Raw genomic sequence first — 25,373 nt, forward strand, 5'->3', positions numbered from 1 at the left:
TGGCTGTGTTCAGAGCTGTGTTCACAAGGCATGCAACATGGCGTGAGTTGGCTCGAACCGAAGCAGACAAATGATATAGTCATGAAAGGTGGTAGTATATGTGTGTGTATGTGTGTTTGTGTTTACATGGATTTTGCATACAACAAACAATGTGCCACATCATATCTTCCAGCTTTCATCTCATCTGCTGTTGGTAATGTGTGTGTGTTTATTTCTAGACCATCACTATGACATATGTCTGGCGCCTTGTATCACTTTAGAGACCCATATAGTGAACTCCCCTCAAACGCCTGCAAGATAAATCGACCCCAACCCCCGCAGGTGTGGATGTCCCCTTGTTCCCCCCCAAATAGCTCAACTAATGTGGGTGTACAGGAGGCATGCATGGCGGATGGGTGAATTTATTGCTCAGGGGGGTGTGCCCAAACCTGCCTTAGTGGCCCCCAGGTGATTACAGTACTGCAAGCCCACCTGGCCGTCCCACCTGGATAGATAGAAATAGGAGACGAGAGGAAGAGAGGTTGTTCCCTTTGATGTATACCTGTTCTAAACTTTGGTGTTTAGAACAGTTCAAACACAGCGATCTGTGTGAAGGTTTTAAGGTGGGTGTAATGTGCGTGGTAGGTTGGCTGCTGAGGGGAGGACGACTCATAATGATGATAACTGAGCAAATGGAATGGCATCAAACTACGTGTTTGATGTATTTGATACTATTCCACTTATTCCGCTCCAGCCATTACCACTAGCCCGTCCTCCCCAATTAAGGTGCCACCAGCCTCCTGTATTGCACATGTAGTTCCATGGAACCTGCATTAACACATCACAATATCTGGTACTCTGAATCATGGACCAACCACTCAGGCAGGGAGCAGAATTTGTTTGCAATCTTGGAACCCACAACCAAATCTAGCTAGCTAACTCAATTCACTTCTGGGGGTGTGAAACATTAAGCATAGATCAGGGCACCAAACACTCCAGGATCCGAATCAGAAAATGCCCTATAATTAAAATGAAGTGCTTCTCTGTTGTCAAATCAGCATCCTCTAAGGGGTGCTTGGATTGGTCTACCCCACCAAGCAGCTTATTCCTCCATCCTAAATGTCCTCCACATGAGTCCCCACCAGACGGCAGCCAGACTCCTGCAGGGAGATCGTCTCCACTAGGTACTGGAACATTGTGTGGCACCTCATCAAGGCCCCATCTGTCATTCACGCTGCACCACTGTGTCCACAGAGGCCTGAAGATAATGATAACTGTTAGTCCATTTGCCACAAAGCACTGGGCGACCTCCTTTTCAGACGCACTCACTCGCTGGACGATGGAGATAACTGGACCATGGCCTACGCACTGTTGTTTGTTGCTTAGGGCCTCATCCATCCAGGCAACAGATAGAGACAAAATGGCAGGCAATCATGGCCGTGATTTAAAAACGGAGGCAGTTAGCATGACAGCCATTGATGTCTTTCATAATTAGCGAGTGTTTTATAATTAGCTAGTTAGCTAATGGGCTGATGGTTGTTTTTCTCCTCATTCCGTCGCCGTGGTTGCAGAGGCAAGACCACCACCTCCTGTGGTTTTGGACAAAATGGCAGGTTAGTCAGGTCGCTTCAATGAGCCCAGCAAATGTCCCTGGTGGCTCCCAGACGTGTGATTCAGACTGCCATTTGGCCACGCGCCTAGAACTTTTCTGTGACACTGCCACCAGGGCCGGATAGGCAGGACAGCTGGTGTCAATGACAAATCGTGTAGGGATGTGTTTTTTGGGGGTTGCCCCCGACATCGGGGAGCTTCTCTTCAGCATCTGGAACGAAATCCCAAAGTCTCCTTGCTTTGGTTTTGGCTGATTCCTGTTGACTGCCTCTGATACGTTCCAACTGCTCTACATACAGCCAAGAGAAACAGTCATTTCTTCTTTATCTATATTATTCCCCACCCATTAGGGACTCTACTTTTCCCTACCAACACCCTTCACCTTGAAAGTCAAAATAATCTCGGTGCTCTTGGATTTCAATTAGAGTTCATATGGGAAGGCTTGTGACATTGACAAAAAAATTGGTGGCTAAACTTCATCACTCCCTGATGAAGGTTGTGTGAAAGCGTAACATTTTGGCCATATTTTTTATTAGATTTTTTATTTTACCTTTATTTAACTAGGCAAGTCAGTTAAGAACAAATTCTTATTTTCAATGACGGCCTAGGAACAGTGGGTCAACTGCCTGTTCAGGGGCAGAACGACAGATTTGTACCTTGTCAGCTCGGGGGTTTGAACTTGAACTTGCAACATAGAAGGAGATATGATTGAATGTGCTTATACCTATCCTATCATTTCAAATCCAGTGCCTAGGACAGGGGTGTCAAACATACAGAGGGGGTCCAATCTGGCCTGCGGGTGGTTTGAGTAAAAAAAAAATATATATAAAAAAAAAATATATATATATATATATATACTGTAAATATATATTTTTTGGGGGGGTGGGAGCAAAGAAATATAACACATTTGTAGTGCAGCCCACAAGACCTCGTTGAAGACCGAATGCGGCCCCCGGGGCAAAATGAGTTTGACACTCCTGCCCTGGGAGATAAGGAATGGGGGTCGATTTGAGATTGAGTGACAGCGATTGACCTACAAAGATGATTGAAGACAGCCATTTTGAGCCGGTGTCTGCCTGGAGACACACAGGATGTATGACTGAGATGTGAGGCAGGACTGCAGTGATATGTGAGGAGAAGATAAAAGAGGGGAAAGGTGTCACAGCTCCAGGGAGGAGACCAAGGGTTGGAATGCATGCAGGAGAGATGGAAGAGGGGGTTAACAGCACAGGTCTCCGCTGTCAGAAAGGGTCGATCTCCCGGTTTTTATAACACTCTGAAGATGAAATAGCAGACATTGACATTGAATTGGACAAATCGTTCCTTCCTTGGCATCTCCTCTACCATGTGAAATCCAACTGACAAACTTGATTTGAGATTCCACAATCTTTATCTGAGTTGAGTTAAGCAAGGCTTCCATTTGTGGGAAACATGTTCCCTAATAACAATTTCGGGTTGGACGATATGAATGAACATTCCAAAATGTTAGAGTGAAAGAGCAAATTGTGTGTGCATAGTCAGGCTTGTGAGGGGCGTTCACAATGTACCAGTCAGTTTGAATACACAAATTTGTATTTTTTATTTTACCTTTATTTAACTAGGCAACTCAGTTAAGAACAAATTCTTATTTTCAATGACAGCCTAGGAACAGTGCCTGTTCAGGGGTAGAACAACAGATTTGTACCTTGTCAGCTCAGGGATTTGAACTTGCAACCTTTTGGTTACTAGTCCAACACTCTAACCACTAGACTACCCCGCCACCCCCAAATATTGAATTATGAAGGGCTCTCACTCTTTCAATCGATCCTTTGTAATTGTATTGTATGGAGAGAAAGACCTTAAGTGAAAAATGTTTCATTGGGGCACAGAAGCCAGAACTATCCTTGTGCTGTTGGACCATAAAGGCCAGGAGGTGGTCTCACAATGCTCCAGCGGCAGCACTCCTTCTTTGTGGGCTTATCACTAGCATTAATGGGGTCTCGTGGGCAGCCCATTCACTCTCCAATGGCACTGTCGACCGCTGCAGCTATGGCCGATGAAACATCTGTGAGGGTAATACTGTTTTTTGTTTACTGTCCTTCTAAATTAGATTTGTGCTGAAGTTCAGAAGGAAATCGATTCGCTGTATTGAATACTGAGCTGTGGGCGCACTGTGTGGTGAGCACGTTTAGATTTTATGGCAATGTTCCAATTCTCTGAAATGTTTTCTTACATGAAAGGACTGGAACTGTTTTTCCCACGTTTTTCTCCTTTCCCTTATTCGGTTGGTTTACAATGTTTCCTTTCCTGAAAAGGATCTTTGCTTATAAACTGTCGTATTTTTTTTAGAGCTAGAGCTATACAACTGCAATACAAAAATAATTGTTCTGAGAGTCCAAACTAATAGTTGAAATAAAATATATAATGTAAACAGATACATCTAGATACAGAAGACAAATTATAGAGGAAAACCCTAAAGCAGGGTGTAATTAATGTGCCATGGAATCAGCGCTTCCAAAATCTATTCCCAACTATTTTGCAACCTGTAGCTGTCAATTTTTGGGCCCTTGAATTAAAGTGGAATACTTTTTTATTTCGCACAATTTTCTTTAATCAATTTTGGTGTTTAATGTAGGGCTGACAGACAAGTTCCTTACCTTCTTCCACTTGCCTCTTCCATTTTTGTGGTAGTGCTGCATTTTTTCTTTTTGTCATTTTGGAAAGAGCTGACATTTCCATTTATTTGTGTTAGCTGCATGTGACATAACTCCACCAGTCCTATTCATGATATCATTAACAAAGTTTTTTTTTAAAAATCTCCCGCTAAAATATTTGTTTTTAGTTCATTATTTTGAATTTACCCATAATATTTGTTCTTTCTTAACTGGCGGATTAAACATAAATTGCAACCAGCTTTCTATGGCTTGTTTTAAAAATAACGATATTTTGGAGATTATTTCATTTTCAGATAACTGAACGTGAGAGGTTACAATCTGAATAAAGGGAAAAGGGACATTTTTGAACACTGGGTGAGCCATTCTTACTAAAAAATATGTAACCTTTATTTAACTAGGCAAGTCAGTTAAGAACAAATTCTTATTTTCAATGACGGCCTAGGAACAGTGGGTTAAATGCCTGTTCAGGGGCAGAACAACAGATTTGTACCTTGTCAGCTCGGGGGTTTGAACTTGCAAACTTCCGGTTACTAGTCCAACTCTCTAACCGCCAGTTCAGATTTAAGTACAACTTTTGTATGACTGAAACCTTTAGTTAGAGGTTGGCTCAATGATTTAATATTTAATCATTTCAGCCCTTAGAAATCATATTCAATATATAAATAGGCCTGTTGAATTGTATCTGGCTTGCTGTTCCAAATAAAGTGGGATATTTTTTACTCATATCATTAAAAAACAAGTTGTTTGGTGTAGGCAGGGCCATAAGTAAATGGGTAAACTGGGATATGACTAAATAATTTATCAGGGTGATTTATCCACAAACAGCAAGATCTTATATTTTTGGTAACTTTCTCTTAAAATCTTTGGAGTGGGATCGTTTCTTTCTTTCGGGATATGAATACGGAGTATGTCCTCTTCACTGTCAGACCATTTCATTGGTGAACTACACAGTAATGTGGTACAGTACACTTGTAATCCAGAGAGGCTAGAGAAATGATCTAGATCCTCTATGAGGCTGTGCAGGCATCCAAATTGTGGATTTAAAAGAAAACATGAGTCGTCAGCATACAATGACCACTTTGTTTTTAAGCCCTGGATTTCTAGCCCCTTGATATTATTGTTGGAATTAATTTGAATAGCTAACATTTCGATGGCCATAATAAATAGATATGCCAATAGTGGACAACCTTGTTTCACTCCTTGACAGTTTAATACTTTTTGAGAAGTAGCCATTATTTACTATTTTACACCTGGGCAATACTCTTTGTCATGTCAGTCTGGGGCGGACTCTGGGGCCGCAGAACTGAGATTGGCTGGTGGGTTGAGACCCACACATGAGGAAGTGGCATTACCTGCATTTTTGTCATGATACCGTTTGCAACCTCGTAGATTGGTGTTTCCTGAAAACAGAGGGTTCTACTGATAATGGGATGTACGTGAGGTTCAGTATTGTAGCTGAGGGAGTTTTATTTCATTGCATTTCAAGATTTGAGGCTAAATGTTCACTGCTACAAATTCTATATATTTTTAAAGGGTTTATTTCCTAAATGCTATATAGACACATTTTTCACATTTACTGTATGTTTTTTTTCATCTGAAATGAATGCTTATGTCCACTTCACTGTCAGACCATTTAATTTATTTACACGGTATGTACTTTTTGGGCAATCCATTTTTCATCTGAAATTAATGCTTATGAGTACCTTAATCTGTCTGTAAAATATTATTGTTCTCAGATGTTTTATTGATATATTGTAGACATGATTATACAGTATACTATACTATACAGTATATCCATTGTTTAGCTGGAATGGAACGTGCGTATCCTGTGTATTTTACAAACAGATCTCATATTACTGTATTGATAAAAAAATAAATAGATATTGATGTCACATATGATTCATTTGCATAGTTCTAAATGTTTCCCATTTAGTAAAACATGTATTTGTCACATTTGACTGTGTAAAACCTTGCAGTGCTACTGAGAGTGGGGTGGATATATAGCATTTTACAACATTTGATTATTTGTCTCTCTAAAATGAAACCATCTAGTGATAGATTTCAAACAAATACATCTCTGTCATTTAACAACCCCATGCCAGAGGATTGGTCTGGGTTGAGAGGAGATGGAGGAAATGTATCTTTCATTGCTTGAGAGGAGAGACCCAAGGTCTGCTCTCCCTGCTACAAAGGCAGTCGACCCATGATCAATATGGTAATTTTCCCTGTTCACTGAACTCTCCCTCTTGCTCTCTCTCTCTCACACAAAATTATCCAATGATAATCCGTTAGGTGAATTGACCCCACTGTGTCATATAGCTTCTTCACAAGCATCTCTTCAGCAGAAGCAGACCCTTTAACAGTTTCAATGAGAAAATGAGTATATGGCAGCACAGGCTTTTCATGAACACTGTTCCCAATGGATGAGCTCCCAAAAGAATCATGGATCCAGTCGATTAGACCCGCAGTGGGACACGACCCATTACAGATGCGTATGAGTATGTATGCTTAGTAGTATAATTTACAGGAAAGTGTGTGCGTGTGTGTAACAGCAAGCACTACTGGAATATCTTGCAGCATATATCTTACAGCATCATTAGCTGTGCAAGTCCATCTGCATTTAGTGGTGAAACATTCCAGTTGCTAATTTCTCAGCCATAGCAGGAAGGTCGATTAGCATATCCTGGAAATATTTTCACTGAAGGGTCTATGTAAGGACAGTAAATGGTAGACTAATCTGTTTACTCTTATGTTCCTGTTAGCCTATGTTGATTTCTAGATAAGCTCTGCATTGCAGTGGCTCAGTGGGTTGACTGATAGTATGGAGAGGTTAGTGATAGCAGCAGCTTCTCCACGTGGCCCCCATCAAGGCTGCCATGGAAGTGAAGTGCTGCTTTTTCATCTTGCTAAACAGCACCAAACACTAACTGCAGTTTGGTTGGGATATCTTGCTCTCTCACCAGGCACACTCTGAATCTCGCCATGTCAATTACTGTGAGTGAGGGCTCTATTCAACCTGTATCGTTGAAGCGTTACAGATGGCGCGCTAGAAATGTAAAAGTAATTTCAGATTGAGCACACATGTGCAGCACTTCTCGTGTTTGCGGTGCGGTCTCCGCTAACCCCGGAACATTCAATCATGCAGTAACGCTTAACTTCGCAATACATATTGAAGAGCCCTTTGTGTGGGGTTTGTGGAGAGGGTTATACACACACAAACACAAACACACACATGCTTGCGTGTGTGTCTATAGGTTGTGTGTGTGTGTGAGATTGGAATCCACTTTGCAGATGCAACAGCGAGTGGAAAATGACCCTGCTTCATTGTCATGCTGGTCCAGATAGTGCGTAATTTATGGTCGGTTTCAGAACAGTGAGAAAAGACGGTGGCTGGGAAGGGTAGAGTTGAAATATCTCCCCATCATGCCAGGGGCAGTGGCATAAAAGCGCTGTTGTAGCTTTATTTTTTCTCCCTGCTGTCATTTTTATGTAACGAGCCCATAAAACCAAGTGGCGTCTCGTTTGTCTACTCCCTCACAAATGTGTGTTCGTCAACAAAATGGGGCGAGCGCTAGCGTTTGCTGTCTTAAAGGTCCAAGATATGAGGAAGCACACTGGCTTTGAGTCCCATATCTGTATTGATAATAGAGCTGTGCGCCTCGGAGACAGGCCGCTAGCTTTCATCGACTTGGTAAAGCCCTGTATCCAGGTAATTTCCCTCCTAAGTGTGTTGACCTGCCATTTTAAATATATTTATATATTTTACTCACAAATTGCTTTTAATTTGTGGCACAAAATACCTTTATATTTGTTGTGATATAAACTGTAGCCTACATCACTTCCAATAGCAAGGGCTTATTGATTTCCCCTTGTTATGGAAGCTTCATTAAATGGCACTTGATACTAATTCTAAACGAGCAAGTAAACCCCAAATGAATTAGGCACATACTGTAATACATTTCTCAGATATGGCCCAAATATAACTTGTGTTTTTCATTACATTACTGGTGACTTTGTAGCCGAGGCTCAATTCAATTCCCAATCCCCGAGTACATCTAACCACAGAACCTGGTCAACAGCAGGGCATTGAGGTCCTGAACCCTCTCCGGTGAAATTCCCCTACATTGACTAACTCCATTTTCTCTCGTGTATTAAAGTTCCCTAACCTTCACTTCCTTCTGACCTTGTCAGTCAACTGGAAGTTAATGAAGTTCAGTCAAAATGACACGGATTAGACAAATCTCTTCCGACCCCACAGCATTACATATAGTTTAACATCAGTGATCACCTTCATTTCCAATGTATTTAAAATTAAGGAGCAGTATAACTTTTTGGGCAACCCGAACAAATTTGTGAGTTGTATAGATTAAGAAGCGGTAGATCTGTTCTATATGCACAATTTCTATCCTTGCCATTCTTAAAAACGGTGACCCCGGACATGCCGAATTGGCGACATTCTGGAAAGGACCCCAAAAATAATTTTAAACCATTTTCACAAAAAAAAAATAATAATTTTAAGATTTGTTTTTGTGTCTCTTACTTTAGTTTTGTTCACCAGCTTCAAACAGCTGATACAACAATATTTTTGCTTATGGAAAATAAATTTCAGTGGTTTAGATGGTAAAATTATCTACACTATACTAGCTTATTTCGTCACAAGCTGAAATCAGACAAACTATTAATTTTAGCAACCAGGAAATGGCAGAGCGATATCTGCAAAGTGCAATGTTAATAATCATAGGTTCCTGTGTGCGTTTGTGAATTAGCGGGATTTGATTATGCCTAATATTTCTAGTCTCCTTCAACCCCCTTGTGAAAGAGCCTATAATTCTGCTATGCAAAATGACCTCAAGCCTCTGACAATGTATTATTGCATCAGTGTTGGAAATGAATGTTCTGCAAACCATCATTCCATTGGCCGATTGCAGCAGGCATAACACAGTCAATAACATGTCCACACAATTATTCAGAGGTTTAAATACTCTTTATGTAGTCATTTCTTAGAATGTTCCACTTTCAACCAAAGGACAGACCTCCACATCATTCTTCATAAACTCAGCAAAAAAAGAAACATCCCTTTTTCAGGACCCTGTCTTTCAAATATAATTTGTAAAAATCCAAATAACTTCACAGATCTTCATCGTAAAGGGTTTAAACACTGTTTCCCATGCTTGTTCAATGAACCATAAACAATTAATGAACATGTACCTGTGGAACGGTCGTTAAGACACTAACAGCTTACAGACAGTAGGCAATTAAGGTCATAGTTATGAAAACTTAGGACACTAAAGAGGCATTTCTACTGACTCTGAAAAACACCAAAAGAAAGATACCCAGGGTCCCTGCTCATCTGCGTGAATGTGCCTTAGGCATGCTGCAAGGAGGCAAGAGGACTGCAGATGTGGCCAGGGCAATACATTTCAATGTCCGTACTGTGAGACGCCTAAGACAGTGCTACAGGGAGACAGGACGGACAGCTGATCATCCTCGCAGTGCTAGACCATGTATAACAACATCTGCACAGGATCGGTACATCCAAACATCACACCTGCGGGACAGGTACAGGATGGCAACAACAACTGCCCAAGTTACACCAGGAAGGCACAATCCCTCCATCGGTGCTCAGACTCTCCGCAATAGGCTGAGAGAGGCTGGACTGAGGGCTTGTAGGCCTGTTGTAAGGCAGGTCCTCACCAGACATCACCGGCAACAAAGTCACCTATGGGCACAAACCCACTGTTGCTGGACCAGACAGGACTGCCAAAAAGTGCTCTTCACTGAGAAGTCGTGGTTTTGTCTCACCAGGGGTGATGGTCGGATTCACGTTTATCGTCAAAGGAATGAGCGTTACACCGAGGCCTGTACTCTGGAGTGGGATCGATTAGGAGGTGGAGGGTCCATGGTCTGGGGCGGTGTGTCACAGCATCATCGAACTGAGCTTGTTGTCATTGCAGGCAATCTCAACGCTGTGCGTTACAGGGGAGACATCCTCCTCCCTCATGTGGTACCCTTCCTGCAGGCTCCTCCTGTCATGACCCTCCAGCATGACAATGCCACCAGCCATACTGCTCGTTCAGTGCGTGATTTCCTTCAAGACAGGAATGTCAATGTTCTGCCATGGCCAGCGAAGAGCCCGGATCTCAATCCCATTGAGCACGTCTGGGACCTGTTGGATCGGAGGGTGAGGGCTAGGGCCATTCCCCCCCAGAAATGTCCTGGAACTTGCAGGTGCCTTGGTGGAAGAGTGGGGTAACATCTCACAGCAAGAACTGGCAAACCTGGTGCAGTCCATGAGGAGGAGATGCACTGCAGTACTTAATGCAGCTGGTGGCCACACCAGATACTGACTGTTACTTTAGATTTTTACCCCCCCTTTGTTCAGGGACACATTATTCCATTTCCCTTAGTCACATGTCTGTGGAACTTGTTCAGTTTGTCTCAGTTGTTGAATCGTATGTTCATTCAAATATTTACACATGTTAAGTTTGAAAATTGCTTATTTTTTTGCTGAGTTTACATATCTTTAACATCTTGAAACCTGCAAGATCACAGAGGGGGTTTCTGTTGTGCGCTTGTTTAGGGTTTTATTGGTAAAAACATACCAATAAATCAGGATATCAGTTGTAACCTAACAAGAGTGTGCTGTGTGTGTGTGGTGCCATTATTCATGCACTGAGAACCCTTACAAGACAGAGTTGATAGGTGCTACGCAGTGCTGAGCCTCATGAAGCCTCCTCTGCCTTGCTGTGGCTGCGTTTACACTGCACTTCCCACAGCGCTGTATTGACACCACACACACTCCTTAGGGATGACGACCAGGGCCCCACAATTTCTAGTGGAGTAATGGCCTCTCAGACACACGCACACTGCTCTCCCCTCCATAGGGGAGCTACACTCTGCTACAGTCAGCACTCCTATAATGTAAAGTGGGTCGGCATAAATGAGGGGGGCACCTCCAAGATTAAGAATGCAGCATTAAGAGTGGCCCCGCTGATACAGAGAGTTTCTAATGGGCCTGGAAGTGAACCAAACTGAATGGGTGCCTAGTGCTGGTGGAGGGGTGGATGTCACAGTGGATGATGAATCAGCGTAATTCTGTTCTGCCGAGCTAAAGCTAAAAGGAACTTGGATGGATGGACGAGCATCTGCCTGATGGCTGCCTGGTGTACAATTCAGAGAGGAGAGTGCATGGTCAGAAAGGAATTGTGCAGCCAAGGAGGATGCCAAAGTAAAAATCACTGCACAATGAGTCTAAACCATACAGTAGAGACTCGTATTTTGGCCAGATGGGGGATAACAGCCTTGTGGTGTTTGCTAGTCACTGTTGTCACAGCACATTCATGTTCAGCAACTGCTACAATTGTCCTAGTCTGCAGCAGCAAGACTAGCGTGACAGTGCGGAGGGCAGTGACACCCAGCATAGTATGTGCAGCACGGGATTATATGATATGCAGGGCACCAAGCACCAAATACTGTTTTTGGACAGCTTTTTTTTTTTAAATGTCATTTTAGCAGATGCTCTTATCCAGAGTGACTTACAGGGGAAATTATGGTTCCTTGCTCAAGAAAAAAAAAAAGATTTCTCAACTAGTCGGGGATTCAAACCAGAATCCTTTTTGGGAAACTCCACTCAAAAACAATATTTTAGTATTTGCTTCATTAGTACATTGTTTGATATAGTCCCAAAATGATTTCCATGTCAGCAATCAAGTTAGATATCTTAACTTTCAAAATACAGAAATACAGCCGTCTGATGCAAAATGCATCATATCGGCTGTATTTCTGTATTTTGAAAGTTATACATCTTGAAAACTTGATTACTGACATGGACAATATCAACCAATGGACTAATGAAACAAATGTCAAAAGTTTTTGGGTGGAAGTTCCCTTTAACTGCTATACCTCAGATATCAAGGAATCTAAACCTGGAATGACAATGCCGCAAATGGCAGAGATAGCTTGGTAAAATGTGCCTAAAGCCACTATTTCTATGGTAACAATTTACACATTTTAGCGCATACACTGTGTTGACAAGCTACATTGTTGATTTTTCAGCATCCCATATGCGAATCTTGCCAGTCTGGACATTTTGTGTACCATTACATTTGGTGATGGTTTGTTTCAATGTCACATTAAAGGACATTGTAGTTTTTTTTATGTCTCAATTTTTTACCCCAACCAGCGATTCACTTCCTCATCCTTGTTGTGCAGTACAGGAGCTCTGAGAGAGCTCCAAAAATGCTCCAAAAACACTGGAAAGCTCCCATTATAGTGAGGTCTTTAGAATTTAAAACTGTTCAAGGTGTGGAGAAATGCTGTATGGAAAAGATGACGTGAACAACTTCTATTTTTAAAGATTTATTAGACAGACATATGGATAGAGGGGAGACAGACACGTTCCTCTAAGAGATTCGCAGAAAATCTACCACCAGAGGGGTTGATTAGACTACACATTTGAAACATCTTAATCGCGTAAGGACACCATTGGCCAATTTTAAAGGCTCAAAGGCCCAGATACCAGTTGCTAAGACCTGCTTTAGTGACTTATGGCCTTAATGAGGGTACCTAGAAGCCAACTGAATATAACATTGCGGAAAAGTTTCGGAATGACAATTACATGTGTACAATATCTAAAGACCTGCATTACTATACTGAGAGCATTGTCGTTTAAAAGACTACGTATTTGGAGCATTTACTCGTGTTTTTTTCAGAGCACCCGTATTGCACAACGAGGATGAGGAAGTGAATCACTGTTTGGGGTCTCTCACAAGCACATGATATCGCAAAAAAAAAAAAGTGTCTGGACCCTTCTATAACATACCATTTACATTCGAAATACAGATTTGTTTGTAAAAAAAAATAATCTAACTTCTCCTTTAAAGGTAAGAGTCTGGCTAGTATCTGGTACCCCTAGAACAGTGTTTCCCAACTCCTGTCCTGAAGTACCCCCCAACAGCACACAATTTTGAACTTGATGGAAAAGCGTGCATAGCTCCACACAAATCTCAAACCATGCAACTTCTAGTGGTATTGCAAGCAAATATTGTTATTTTTGGGGAAATTGAGGTGTTTGATGCACAGGAATTCTAAGAATGTTAGGCAAACAAAAACAAAACGTTGGTCTAATGACAACACGGATGCATTTGCCGTTGGTATGGAGATCGCGTAGCAGCATGTTGCCTAATATATTTTAACTTTCATTATATATACACCTAAATCATATTGCAGGACGTCGCTCCTTTTCTGACGACTGCTTTATTCCCGCTACGCAACAAATATTAGGCTACCATTTATCCATCACTCATTCAAAAGTAAATAGACCGGTAGCCTATATGACAGTATGGGTAGGCCACAGTATTGCTTTGTGACAGGAGCGAGACACAATAGCCTATTCATCTCAGAGCCTATACCAAGGCAGGAGATTGTGTTTCTATCTTCTATTGATAAACAAAATATTCAACAACAATTAGTATCTTACATAGAAGTGTGGGCTGTAGCATTTACTTTTAAATTGTTTGAATGGACAATCAATCATGCAGTAGGTGCGGACAGTGTTTGGCACTCGCTATAGGAGGCATAGGTCACTGCAAAATATATATATTTTTTAAACAAAAAAAAGAATTCACGCACATCTACAGAATTGTGATCAAATTTGCTATTGCGATTTCTTTTTGAAACTATCCTGGCCCAGCTCCAGAATCACCAAATCATACAGCAAATGTGGGAATTTTTGTTACCATAAAATGTGAATGGGGTGTGTTTTCCAAGTCCGGTTTTAGTGCTTGTTTACAAGCCCACAAATATAGTATGGTTTAACAATCACAACATGCGTATGTATATGTTGCGTGTGACAGTTAGATTTGTTGCGGAAATTCTAGAATCTCCACGTACCTCAGAACTAAGTAAGACATGTATGCACGGTTGATAAATGAGGACACTGGTTCAATTGTCAAGGGCTTGATGATTAGTTGACAAGTAGAATCAGTTGTTCTTGTTCGGGTTCCACAATAAAAATTATGTACTGCTGGGGGTATATGAGGACTGGAGTTGGGAAACACTGCCCTAGAGAGTTCTCTGGTTCACCCAATATCCGATCATCAATACATATGTATTCAAATTCGTGCTGTAAAATAACTTTTAACAAGGCATTGCTTATAAGGTCAAAACGCATACGGCCTATTTGGAACAAAGTGCAAGCAGCTAGCAAAATTCAAACATCCTCTAATTAAATGTTTTCTCTAAATGAATAAATAAACAAAACGCAACAGTTATTCATAATTTGGAGCAGCATACATTGTAAAACGTGCAAAGAGGAGTTCTATAAATGTTGAACAGCATGTTAATTGCTATTTGTTAATTGCTAGGTTAACATCGCTCGATTGAAAAAGGAGAGCGGAAAAGAGCTACATTGAATACCGCTTTAGTATTTTCATGATTTCTTCTTCAGTATAGTGGATGTGGATAGTGAACCTCTCTGTAAGTGTACCATCAACAGTACTCTTTGACCTGTGAACTTGTGACCTCTAAAATCTGGCAGACAAACAAAAATGGCCCCAGAAAACAGATGTCTGAAAGACCTCAAAGTACATCAGAAAAGGGTAGGGCACAGGGGTAAGGATATGACAGCAGTAGCCTTTGAAATGCAGTAGGACTGTTCCAGTGACTTTGATAGGATAGGGCAGCAGGGGGGGGTCTATACTGCACACGGGTTGGGAAGGTCCTCAAACACAGGCTGCTCTTCGATCCCTCGCGCAAACAGCTTGATCAACTGGCAGTGCACTCTGGAAGAGCAGAAGACAAAGAAGAGATTGTTTTAAGCAAACAAAAGGCAGGAAATCAAATCAAGTGTTGATTTTCTGCACTGCACATTCAGAAGTGGGTTATAGTGCATTCAGAAAGTATTCAGACCCCTTCCCTTTTTCCACATTTTGTTACGCTACAGCCTTATTCTAAAATGTATGAAATAGTTTCCCCCCCTCATTAATCTACACACACTACCCCATAATGGTAAAGCAAAAATTGCTATTTTCAGGTCTCTCCAGAGATGTTCGATCAGGTTCAAGTCCGGGCTCTGGCTGGGCCACTCAGGGACATCCAGACGCTTGTCCTGAAGCAACTCCTGCATTGTCTTGGCTGTGTGCTTAGGGTCGTTGTCCAAATGGAAGGTGAACCTTCACTCCAGTCTGAGCGCCCCAGAGCAGGTTTTCATCAAGGATCTTTCCCTCGATCCTGACTAGTCTCCCAGACCCTACCGCTGAAAGAAATCCCCACAACATGATTCTGCCCCTACCATGCTTCACTGTAGGGTGGGTGGCAGGTTACTTACAGACTTGATGCTTGGCATTCAGGCCAAAGAGTTCAATCTTGGTTTAATCAGACAAGAGAATCTTGTTTCTCATGGTCTGAGTCCTTTAGGTGCCTTTTGGCAAACTCCAAGCAGGCTGTCATGTGCCTTTTACTGAGGAGTGGCTTCAGTCTGTCCACTCTACCATAAAGGCATGAATGGTGTAGTGCTGCAGAGATGGTTGTCCTTCTGGAAGGTTCTCCCATCTCCACAGAGGAACTTTGGAGCTCTGTCAGAGTGACCATCAGGTTATTGGTCACCTCCCTGACCAAGGCCCTTCTCCCCCGATTGCTCAGTTTGGCTGGGTGGGTCTTGGTGGTTCCAAACTTCTTCCATTTATTAAGAATGATGGAGGTCACTGTGTTCTTGCGGACCTTCGATGATGCAGACATTTTTTGGTATCCTTCTACGGACAATTCTTTCGACCTCATGGCTTGGTTTTTGCTCTGACATGCAATGTCAACTGTGGAACCTTATATAGAATAACGCTGTAATGTAACAAAATGTGGAATAAGTGAAGGGGTCTGAATACTTGGGACTATATAGGGAGTGGTTACTCACCCGACTTCAATGGCAGCATGAGGGAGGATCTCGCCGTCACAGTTCCAGCTGCTGTAGGCAGGGCTACAGCTGCAGGCCGGGTGGTCTCTGCAGATCTGGCTGAAGAGCCTCTTGCCATTCTCCCTCAGGTCCAACTCGGAGTCACTCTGGCAGTAGCGCGGGGTGAAGCGGAAGCGCCGCACACGGTGCACTTCTACAAAGGTCATGTCAAACTGAAGGGAAAAGAGACAGAAGTGAGAAAATCAACTCCCTGAAACAGGGAATTGAAGAGTTAACACATCTCATGCAAACAATCCTATGGACCTGGGTTGGAGTAGCCATAAAAAACATGACATCACTGCAGTAGCCCAACCCAGTGTGGTTACCTGGTCGTATTTGCTGGTGTGGCGTAGCAGGTGGCGCAGGAAGTTGAATCGAGAGCACTTGCGTACGAGGATGAGGTCGGTGGTGCCGTCGGCGAGGTGGGCAGCGGGGGACAAGCCCTTGGGACTACGGGGACAGGCACAGCTCATACTGGCCGCGTTGATGGCCAGGAACTTCCCTCTGATCACCCGCCACCCCCCTTTGTATTCTGGGAGCAGAAATAGAGGTTGGCGCTTTTGAAGTACATGCATAGTGGTTTATGTAGAGACCCATGGTGCGTTGGCATATGGGTGTTCAGGCAGAAATACTTACCACTGTCTGAAACATCTGGATCAGTCTCGCAAATCTCTGGGGCATCCTCGGAATACAGCTGTCCGTTGTGTTGGCATATGAAGCACCTGGAACTCAGGGATGGAGTGAGGACAGGGGAGAATGGAGTTGGCTAGCCAAATCTAGATGATATTTACATAGACAAACATGTGGGTATAATACTAAACTACACAATTGGTTGTGGATATTATTGGACAGGTTGCATTTGTACAGTAGTACATACCCAGCTCTACACCTGGTCTTGTCTCGTGGAGTTCCCAATATGTCCGTTGCTGGTAGAAAAGACACAGTCCCCTCATAGTAGTGATGTGTGAGAAACGTCTTAAAACCTGCACAAACAATGGCATACAATATCATTAGCAACAGTCTACCGAAACAGTATTAAAAGTGTTAAAGCTACTCTTCTGACCTACCTGAAAAGTCGTATCTGGCTGGTCCCATCCATCGTTTCCTTTCGCTGTCTGCCAGCACGTCGCCATAGAAACCGTACCCAAGCAGGGACACAGAGTACCTCAGGAATGTGTTGTTGTGATGGACCGAGCACACGTCCATTGGCTGGGCATCTCCTGTGAAGAGACCACCCCCCACCCCCAAGTCTAGTATGAGTAATCCTCCACAGATGTGTGTAGTACAGTGTCCTACACAGGTGTGACGGATGTGTACTTTTACTATAAAACATACACACCAGTGGAGGCTGGTGGGTAGAGTTATAGGAGGACCAGCTTATTGTAATGGCTGGAATGGAATAAATGGAACAAAGTAAAACACGTGGTTTCCATATTGTAAATGAGCCTGTCCTCCTATAGCTCCTCCCCTCAACCCATCCACATGCGCTCAAACTCACATACATGCCGACACACACCTACAGCAGTTTCCTCTCATCTCAAAACCATTGAATAAGTAGGTTACCTGCTGCCACTTGTTGGTCAGCTGAGTGTGTGGTAGGGTTAGCATAGAGGTAACAAATGTGACAAACATTTCTATGCACAATAGAGTCCTGAGGAATTACCTGGAACGGTGATAAAAGGTGGCTTATGCTACTTATCGGTGCAGCGTAAGCATTTTAGTTCCACTTCCTTTAGAGTCACTTTTAAAGGCATTTTAATGGGAAGTGCTGCCAATATTTCAATATGGACAACTGCACTCACCCACTATGATGTGTAAGGCCGAGGTCACAGGGTCGTTGATGCCTACAGTTGCATAGCAGATGCAGTCCGTTGAACCTGGATAACACACACAAACAACGGAACCTTATGTTTCTGACTACACAGAAAAAAAGAAAAAGAACTCTGCAGTGTGTGAGCATGCAGGACAGAAAAGTGGAACGCGGAAATCAACACACAGATAAGATACTGTAGTGTACATGAAATGGAACTCATCGTTGACGTATTCGTTTGTAAACCGACAACACAGTCAGGTCAAAAACTGTGACACGATAAGATGGGACATCTTGTCAACATCAGTTATTGATAGCTTATGACGTGATCATTGCCAGGGCCGGTTCTGGCTGTTCTGCTGCCCTAGATGAGACAAAAATAATTGCTGCCCCTGCAAGAATAGTCCCAGTAAGCAAAATGACGTAAAAAATATGTCTAAAATACGTATTTTTCCAGACATGGAAGGTAGGTTCATAATTTCAATTCTGAATGAAAAGGTGAACATTTTTTTTTTCCGGGCATTGAAAAGACATATTTTACAGACAATGAAAACAGATTCATTTCTGAATGAAATTTGAAAATATGTAATTTATAGACGTTTATGTTTAGGCCAAAATCTGAACCAAAAATCAACGTCGACGGTCGGGACTGAAAACAAAATAAGTCCAAAAGGTGTCAGCATCGTTCTGTGCTTACTGAGGTATAACGTACAACAGGGATGGGCAACTACAGTCCTCAGGGCAGGAGTAGTGTCACTTTTTGCCCATCCCTAGTCAATACCGCTGGTGAAACTAATTGCATTCTAAATTGAAGATTATGATTAGTTGATTATTGGTGTCAGTTGTGTTACCTGGGGCAAGAGTCTGACACAATCAGGCCCCAGAGGATTTGTTGCCCATCCCTGGCCTAGTGTCGCTTGAAATACAATTTATGTGGTAGGCCTACAGTTTGTAAAACACCAAAAGAAATAGAAGGCCGGACCCCCCCAAAAAGTTGGCGTCAGTCAGTGCTTACTGGGGCGTTGTCTACCATGTCAGCCCACAATGGAATGTCCATCCATGTGGTAAGCCTGTTATCTCCAGCCTGTAGGCTACAGAAAAAGCCACGTACTATATCCGCTACATCGTTTGTTATATCCTTTTTTTGACAGAATGTTGGTGGAGTGCCGCAGCAATGCGTCTCTCCAACAGCACCCTGGCGAGGCAAGCTGGGAAAGGAAAAGATAAATATCTTGCATCCCTGCCTTTGACAAAGCGGGCACTACTTATCATAGGGCGGCATCAGCACTCACCTAAAAAGCAAACATGCCACTGGTTGAGAGAAATTGTCATTTCTGGGCAAAATTATGTGAGGTTTTATGTCTTGTTGTAGGTGCATCTTGGTCAGTTTGGCTCAGAAAATGTCACCCGTGTCAATCTGCCACCATAGTCAGCCGTCTAATGCTGCCTAATGAGCGGGCCGGCCCTGATCATTGCAGTGTCAAAATAGTGGTATGTGTGCAAGTGTGTATGCTCTAACCTGCGGGTATAATGCCAATGCGCAGAGTACAGGGTACCAGCTTCTCCTCCGGGCTGTTCTGGTCCACGCCGTTGTCCCTCTGGGTCCGGGAGACCAGGCCGTGAACCATTTCACTGAACATGCCGTCCCCGCCCACACACACCACTCTGCATAGAGGTCGGAGGTCAGGTCGCACACAGAGGTCAAAACAACAGCACTAATGTTTTTGTTTGCTGTTTGAGAGGAAGAATATACTGGGCCTGGGGTGGTTTTTAGTTCAACTCTGAATATGACTGATGTTTGGGCTGAAAACCAGAATACAAAGAGGGGCTTCCCAAACAAGGACATTGAGAACCCCGCAAACCGGGAACATCTAGTTAGGGTTTTATTTAACATTAGGATGACAACATCCCAAAAACATTCAGCTAATGTTTTAGTTTATTTCAGTTTTTTTTTAAAAATGTAACATTTGCACAACATATGTAAAACCACCACAGAACGTTCCCTTAATGTTCTTATTAAGTTTCCAGGTAACGTAATAACAAAAGGTTTCCTGGGAAAGTTCTTGCAACATCAGGCAAATATTTTTATACGAACATTGTATAATCAGCATCACAACTGGACAGTTTTTGTGTTATTAGAACTTTTGGGGGCAACCTAATGAATGTTCTGGGAACATTCACAGAACCAATTTTGGTTTGCTGGGAAATGTCTCCATCCATGACTCACCCATCATATTTCTTCAACTCAGCCTCTGTACTCAGGTGGTCCCTGGCATGATTGGCATGCTCTGTAACTATGACAACCAACGACAAGGAAAGTGTTAGACATCTCAGCATGCTTTACATTTTTCATTCACTTGAAAAGTTATGATTTTAAATCAATATATTGAACAGGTTTACAATCGACTAGATGATATCGCTTGACGGTTTCATAATTTGCACTATAATCTGCAATATTTTGGATTTTGGGAGTAATTCTTCACTAACTTGGAGCAATATATTGAATAAGCATTTTCCATAAATAATTCTAGCCACAAATCAGCAATTTACCTTCTCTAACCATTATAACAATGTGTAGCTAAAGAAATAGTTTGTTTTCATGATTTCGTACCCATTTTAGATTTATATATTTTTTTAAATGCTCAACTATTAATATCTTGATATCAACCCAAGCTTCTATATTGTTGAAAATACAATTGGTCATAATTTGTGACAATGAAATTACGATGTCCACAGTGGTACTCCAGTCTGAGAAGTAAAACGAATGTAAAGTAATCCAGTATTCATCGACCATCATCTTATCCATTAAGGAACATGGCTGATGGATGGCGGCCGTAAATGATGTCACAATCATGTGCGGCTTGAGAGAGCTTGTGCCCATTTGTCTACAGTGAGAAATGTGACTTGGCCCATAAAGACTCCATCTTTTATTAAAGCATGTTTAATGTTGTTGGCAGGAACTCACCAATCACGTGCGTGGAGATGGAGGCAAGGGTGAAGAGAGGGGCGACTTTCTGCTCGTAAATACGCTCGCCTTGCTGCTTGCCCCCATAGGGGTTGATGTACACCAGCAAATGCTTGGGTCTGCTGGCTGAAAAAAGTCAAGTGAAAGATGTTACTGGTTTTTCCAGAGAGAAGGGCATAACAGTACCGACTGAGGCCCATACTCATTTCTGAGTTAGCCTCGCAACTAGACTTCACAAAGCATATTCAGTGACCGTAACAGTGTACACTGAATAGAGAGTCAGTAATAAAAATCAGCCATACTCAATGCTGTGAGCTGCTCTCTGATTGTCTGGACCCACTGCTGACACAGCGCCCCCTCTAGGCAGTGAAAGGTGACGTCACTACACCGCCAGCGGTGCTGCCACGCCCTCTCCACGTAGGACACTGTGGCAGGGGGACACAAAGGCAGTGACGGGAGAGAGGCTTAACAGAACATAGGATTTACTTTGCAGTGTCATCTACCATATTGAATCCAATATCTGTAGATTGCTCAAGATCGTCAACATTCTTACCTGTGAATGCATATGGATAGGCCTCGGTCGATTTCTGAGGCATTTTCTGCCACCTGCCGTCATCTTTCGTCCCGCTGTCCACGTCGAGCTCCCTGACTGCTAGGATCTCAGACACTGACACACTGTGACTGGTACCTGTTGAACACACACCAAATCTATCCGTCACAATGTGGTAGGAACCAGTGATATACCCTTTATAAATTGAATTCTTAGAGAAAGGGAAAAGCACACAGATAACTGTGTGCCAGGATAATCTATTTAAGCCTTTTTTTTTTTTACCATCCCAGCCAAACAAACTGGTCAGGCTGTATCAATTACAGCTTGGATAGCTCTATTCTAATACAGTTTAATGGGTTGAAATGGGAGCTTTAATGGACCAATTAACAGTTTGATTTCAACATTAGGGTGGAGCTAGTGTTGGGCCGAGAAGGCAGGGAGTGGAAGAGCCATTAATCTTGTATGTCTGACGACCATCATAGGAAACACTATTGATGGATAATAACACAGCAGATGAGATTATTTGAAGAGCAGATTAGATATTTCACTATAGTCCAAACAATACCATAGTTAGCACAATGCCTACATTAATGGTGCCTCTTATTACCAGCTTATGGCCCTTTCCTGCATCATCATTATCATGATCCGAGTCTGCATTCATTTGACTTTGTGCCCACTGCCCAGCTCAGTTCTAGAACAGCTCTATAGGAAACCAGAAACATTAATGACCTGTGAGTGACTTCTATGTTCATTATTGCACACCATAAAATGGCCTGTTTGTGGCACAACAGAGGCCATAAGAGTTACATTATAATAAAAATACAGTTCATTTATGCCTGCATACCACAACCCAACTAGCTGAAATCGAATGCCGTTTGTGTGCTGAATGAAGTCACTTTTCAGCTATCACGACCGGTTTATGACATGTCACTACGATGACATTGTCATATAGTCTTTGATGAAAGTCTCCCGTTGCCAGAAGTGACACACAAAAAAAACCATTGGCTGAGTAGTGTAAATAAGAGGCCCCTACAGAGGAGAGGGGTGGTGCAGTGACTTGGCTCAACAGGCTGCGAGGCACTATCCGTGTACCTTTACACACAAACCTGAGGACACGGATTATGTGACAAGAGGCACGGAGGGAGAGGGGTTTTTTAGAGAGGTTGTAGTATGAGGAAGAATTAAATACACAGATGAGTATGGAGAGACTTCAAAGATCCTGAAGCCAATGACATACAACATTCATGGAAGAGATACGTGCACAGGTGTCAAGTTAGGATTCAGGCCAGGGTGCTAAGACACAGACCGAAGCGACAGGGCATGACTCAAGTCACTTTTTTTTATGTGTATGGGATTTTCTTGGCACAAACTCAAGGTCACGAGCATAAAACTGATCTGGTTAATGATTACCTCAAAGAGAGACTCGGTTGATGGTGCTAATCCTGACAATGTCTCCCAGGACCTAACTGAGAAACACAGCACAGAGGGATGGCCAACGATAACAACATGCTCGGAAACAGTCACCAGAAAGAAATTAAAAATGAGGAAATCTGGGATTGGTAAATCAACTTTTGGACTTCCTGAAGAATATAATGTATAAATGACTAACGAGCTTAGTTCAACTTTTTGTAAGCAAATTGTAGACAAACTGTATAGCTTCAAAACATGGTTTAAACTATTCTTTTGATCTCATGGATGGTCGGTCTTTGCATCCATAACTCCAGCCCCAACCCTCAGCTGTTTTCCAAAACAGTGTTCATGAAAATGAAACAATAGGAACCATTTCTGTCTGGGCCTAGACACACAGCAGTGTATGTATGTATGAATCACTGGGATGATGCCCCATTCAATTACATAACTTATCCACTGAGGGTGCAAAAGCCTCAGTGAAATCTCACACTGTTGCACAATGGGATGAAAATGCTACACAGTAGCAGGAGGCAAGAGCAATGCAAAAGTGGAATGACATGATAAATATCAGTTTATATTAGCACGAGAGAGACAAAGCTCCAATAAGAACAAAGGATAATTCCCTCTAATTTTTTTACTGCTGTGGTTCACGGGCCATGAGGGTGCCAGTAAAGTAAAGCCGGAGAGACACTAAGTATCACATTGGTCACGTTGCAATGCACAGCCTATTCACATTTAATGATGAAGCAAAGTGGCAACAGGACACAGGAGTGTCATTGTTCTGTTTGCTACAGGTTGTTAACAACAGATGGCTCTCCTACCCCGGTGGAGGTACGGAGAGCCCAAATGAAAACCATACATCCACTGTGATGACTCAGCAAATTGTAGGTGTTAAACACACAAGACGGAAAGCACCTGATAATTTTTAAGTAATGAGCATTAAAACACATCGATTTTACACCCCCCCCCCCAGAGCCAATGTCTCCAAGTTGAAGGAAGGGGTGCCATCCCTTTCACAAACCAGGTCAGGTCAAAGCAATTAGGTCAGAGAACATTTTATGTTCACAAGGTTCCCCCTTTTTCAAACAAACGTGTTGCAGAGAACGTGGTTCATCACGCCACTTTTCTTTAGATATTGTACCAACACATCTCCCTAGGACTTCCTTGACCACACGTTTTGTACATACTTATCAAGGTTGTGAATGTACTGAGACATTTATGATGTGGGTGTGTGATTCCCTGTGGGAACATCACTGTTGACTGAGGGCAAGACATAACAGCACACTCCACTACAGCTAGGACCACTAGTCACCACAACACAAGCAGCTAACTGTATTTGATGTAGGCCTACATAGGCTAAATAGGAAGTAAGTGACCTTTTTGCAATGACTTTGAAGTTACAGTGCCTTGCGAAAGTATTCGGCCCCCTTGAACTTTGCGACCTTTTGCCACATTTCAGGCTTCAAACATAAAGATATAAAATTGTATTTTTTGTGAAGAATCAACAACAATGACTCCATCAGGTTGAAGAAAACCAGGCCCAAACCATGATGCCACCACCATGTTTGACAGTGGGGATGTTGTGTTCAGGGTGATGAGCTGTGTTTTTACGCCAAACATAACGTTTTGCATTGTTGCCAAAAAGTTCAATCTGACCAGAGCACCTTCTTCATGTTTGGTGTGTCTCCCAGGTGGCTTTGGCAAACTTTAACGATAAGATATCCTTGAAATGGCTTTCTTCTTGCCAGTCTTCCATAAAGGCCAGATTTGTGCAATATACAACTGAAAAATGCTCTCTGCGCAAACTTGATTGGTTGGTGCAAAAAAAATTAATAATCATAGCAATTTTTTTAAATTTCATCTCGCCAACTTTTCTGTCTTCTTAATCTGATCTAGAGGAACCCCATCAAACACAGCAGGAAAAAGTACTTCAAACTACTCACTCTAGCGAACACGTCACCCAATTCTTTGACCACATTGTGGTAAGTGCTCCTACCTGACTCTCCTTTGTCTCTGCGCAGAAACGTAGGAAAACAGACACCTGGAAGGGGAACAGTGTTATCGTGTTATTGAGTTATTGTGGTTGGTTGCACCAAGATGAACAAATGCTTGATATTAAAAAATTTCAAGCCTGGGATAGGGATAGTTTTTTTTGCAAAATAAAACTTTCAGAACATCCTCCATTGGCTTGCTTTACAATTCAGCCAGGAGAGTTCAAAGTTAAGTAAGCGTTTTTTCCTTAGTAAACCACAACAATGGCACCACAATGAATTAATTTGAGGCCAAAATGCAGCAGATTTTGTTACTGAAGTCAGTAGTGTGTTCGAGGTATAGAGCCAGCATTTGATTAAGCAATCTCTACTCCAAGATAAGGTCGTGTCATTCGATCCCTTTCGGCTAGAGAATGGAAAAAAATAATCTTATGAGAAATGCGTAGAAATGCATTTACC

General features: G+C 42.4%; 1 protein-coding gene across 3 annotated transcripts in view; it reads right to left on the reverse strand.

Annotated features, from left to right (window-relative positions):
• Positions 1-9,206: 9,206 nt before the first annotated feature.
• Positions 9,207-25,373, reverse strand: part of LOC118396456 (ceramide kinase-like) — a 34,875-nt gene continuing 18,708 nt past the window's right edge. The window contains exons 2-14 of one of the 3 annotated variants that reach the window (XM_035790689.2): positions 24,920-24,964; positions 21,517-21,651; positions 21,266-21,388; positions 20,964-21,089; positions 20,226-20,292; positions 19,518-19,663; positions 17,991-18,065; positions 17,256-17,408; positions 17,066-17,171; positions 16,825-16,910; positions 16,515-16,720; positions 16,150-16,361; positions 9,207-15,025 (exon numbers count right to left, since the gene is read on the reverse strand). In XM_035790689.2, coding sequence (XP_035646582.1) covers positions 14,938-15,025; positions 16,150-16,361; positions 16,515-16,720; positions 16,825-16,910; positions 17,066-17,171; positions 17,256-17,408; positions 17,991-18,065; positions 19,518-19,663; positions 20,226-20,292; positions 20,964-21,089; positions 21,266-21,388; positions 21,517-21,651; positions 24,920-24,964 — 1,568 coding nt within the window. In that variant the 3' untranslated portion in view covers positions 9,207-14,937. Of the gene's footprint in view, positions 15,026-16,149; positions 16,362-16,514; positions 16,721-16,824; positions 16,911-17,065; positions 17,172-17,255; positions 17,409-17,990; positions 18,066-19,517; positions 19,664-20,225; positions 20,293-20,963; positions 21,090-21,265; positions 21,389-21,516; positions 21,652-22,923; positions 22,945-24,919; positions 24,965-25,373 lie in introns of those variants that run through there. The other 2 variants (XM_052465499.1, XM_035790690.2) reach the window with 2 other exon arrangements.

The sequence above is a fragment of the Oncorhynchus keta genome, chromosome 17, assembly GCF_023373465.1.
Source record: "Oncorhynchus keta strain PuntledgeMale-10-30-2019 chromosome 17, Oket_V2, whole genome shotgun sequence".
NCBI lineage: Eukaryota > Metazoa > Chordata > Actinopteri > Salmoniformes > Salmonidae > Oncorhynchus > Oncorhynchus keta.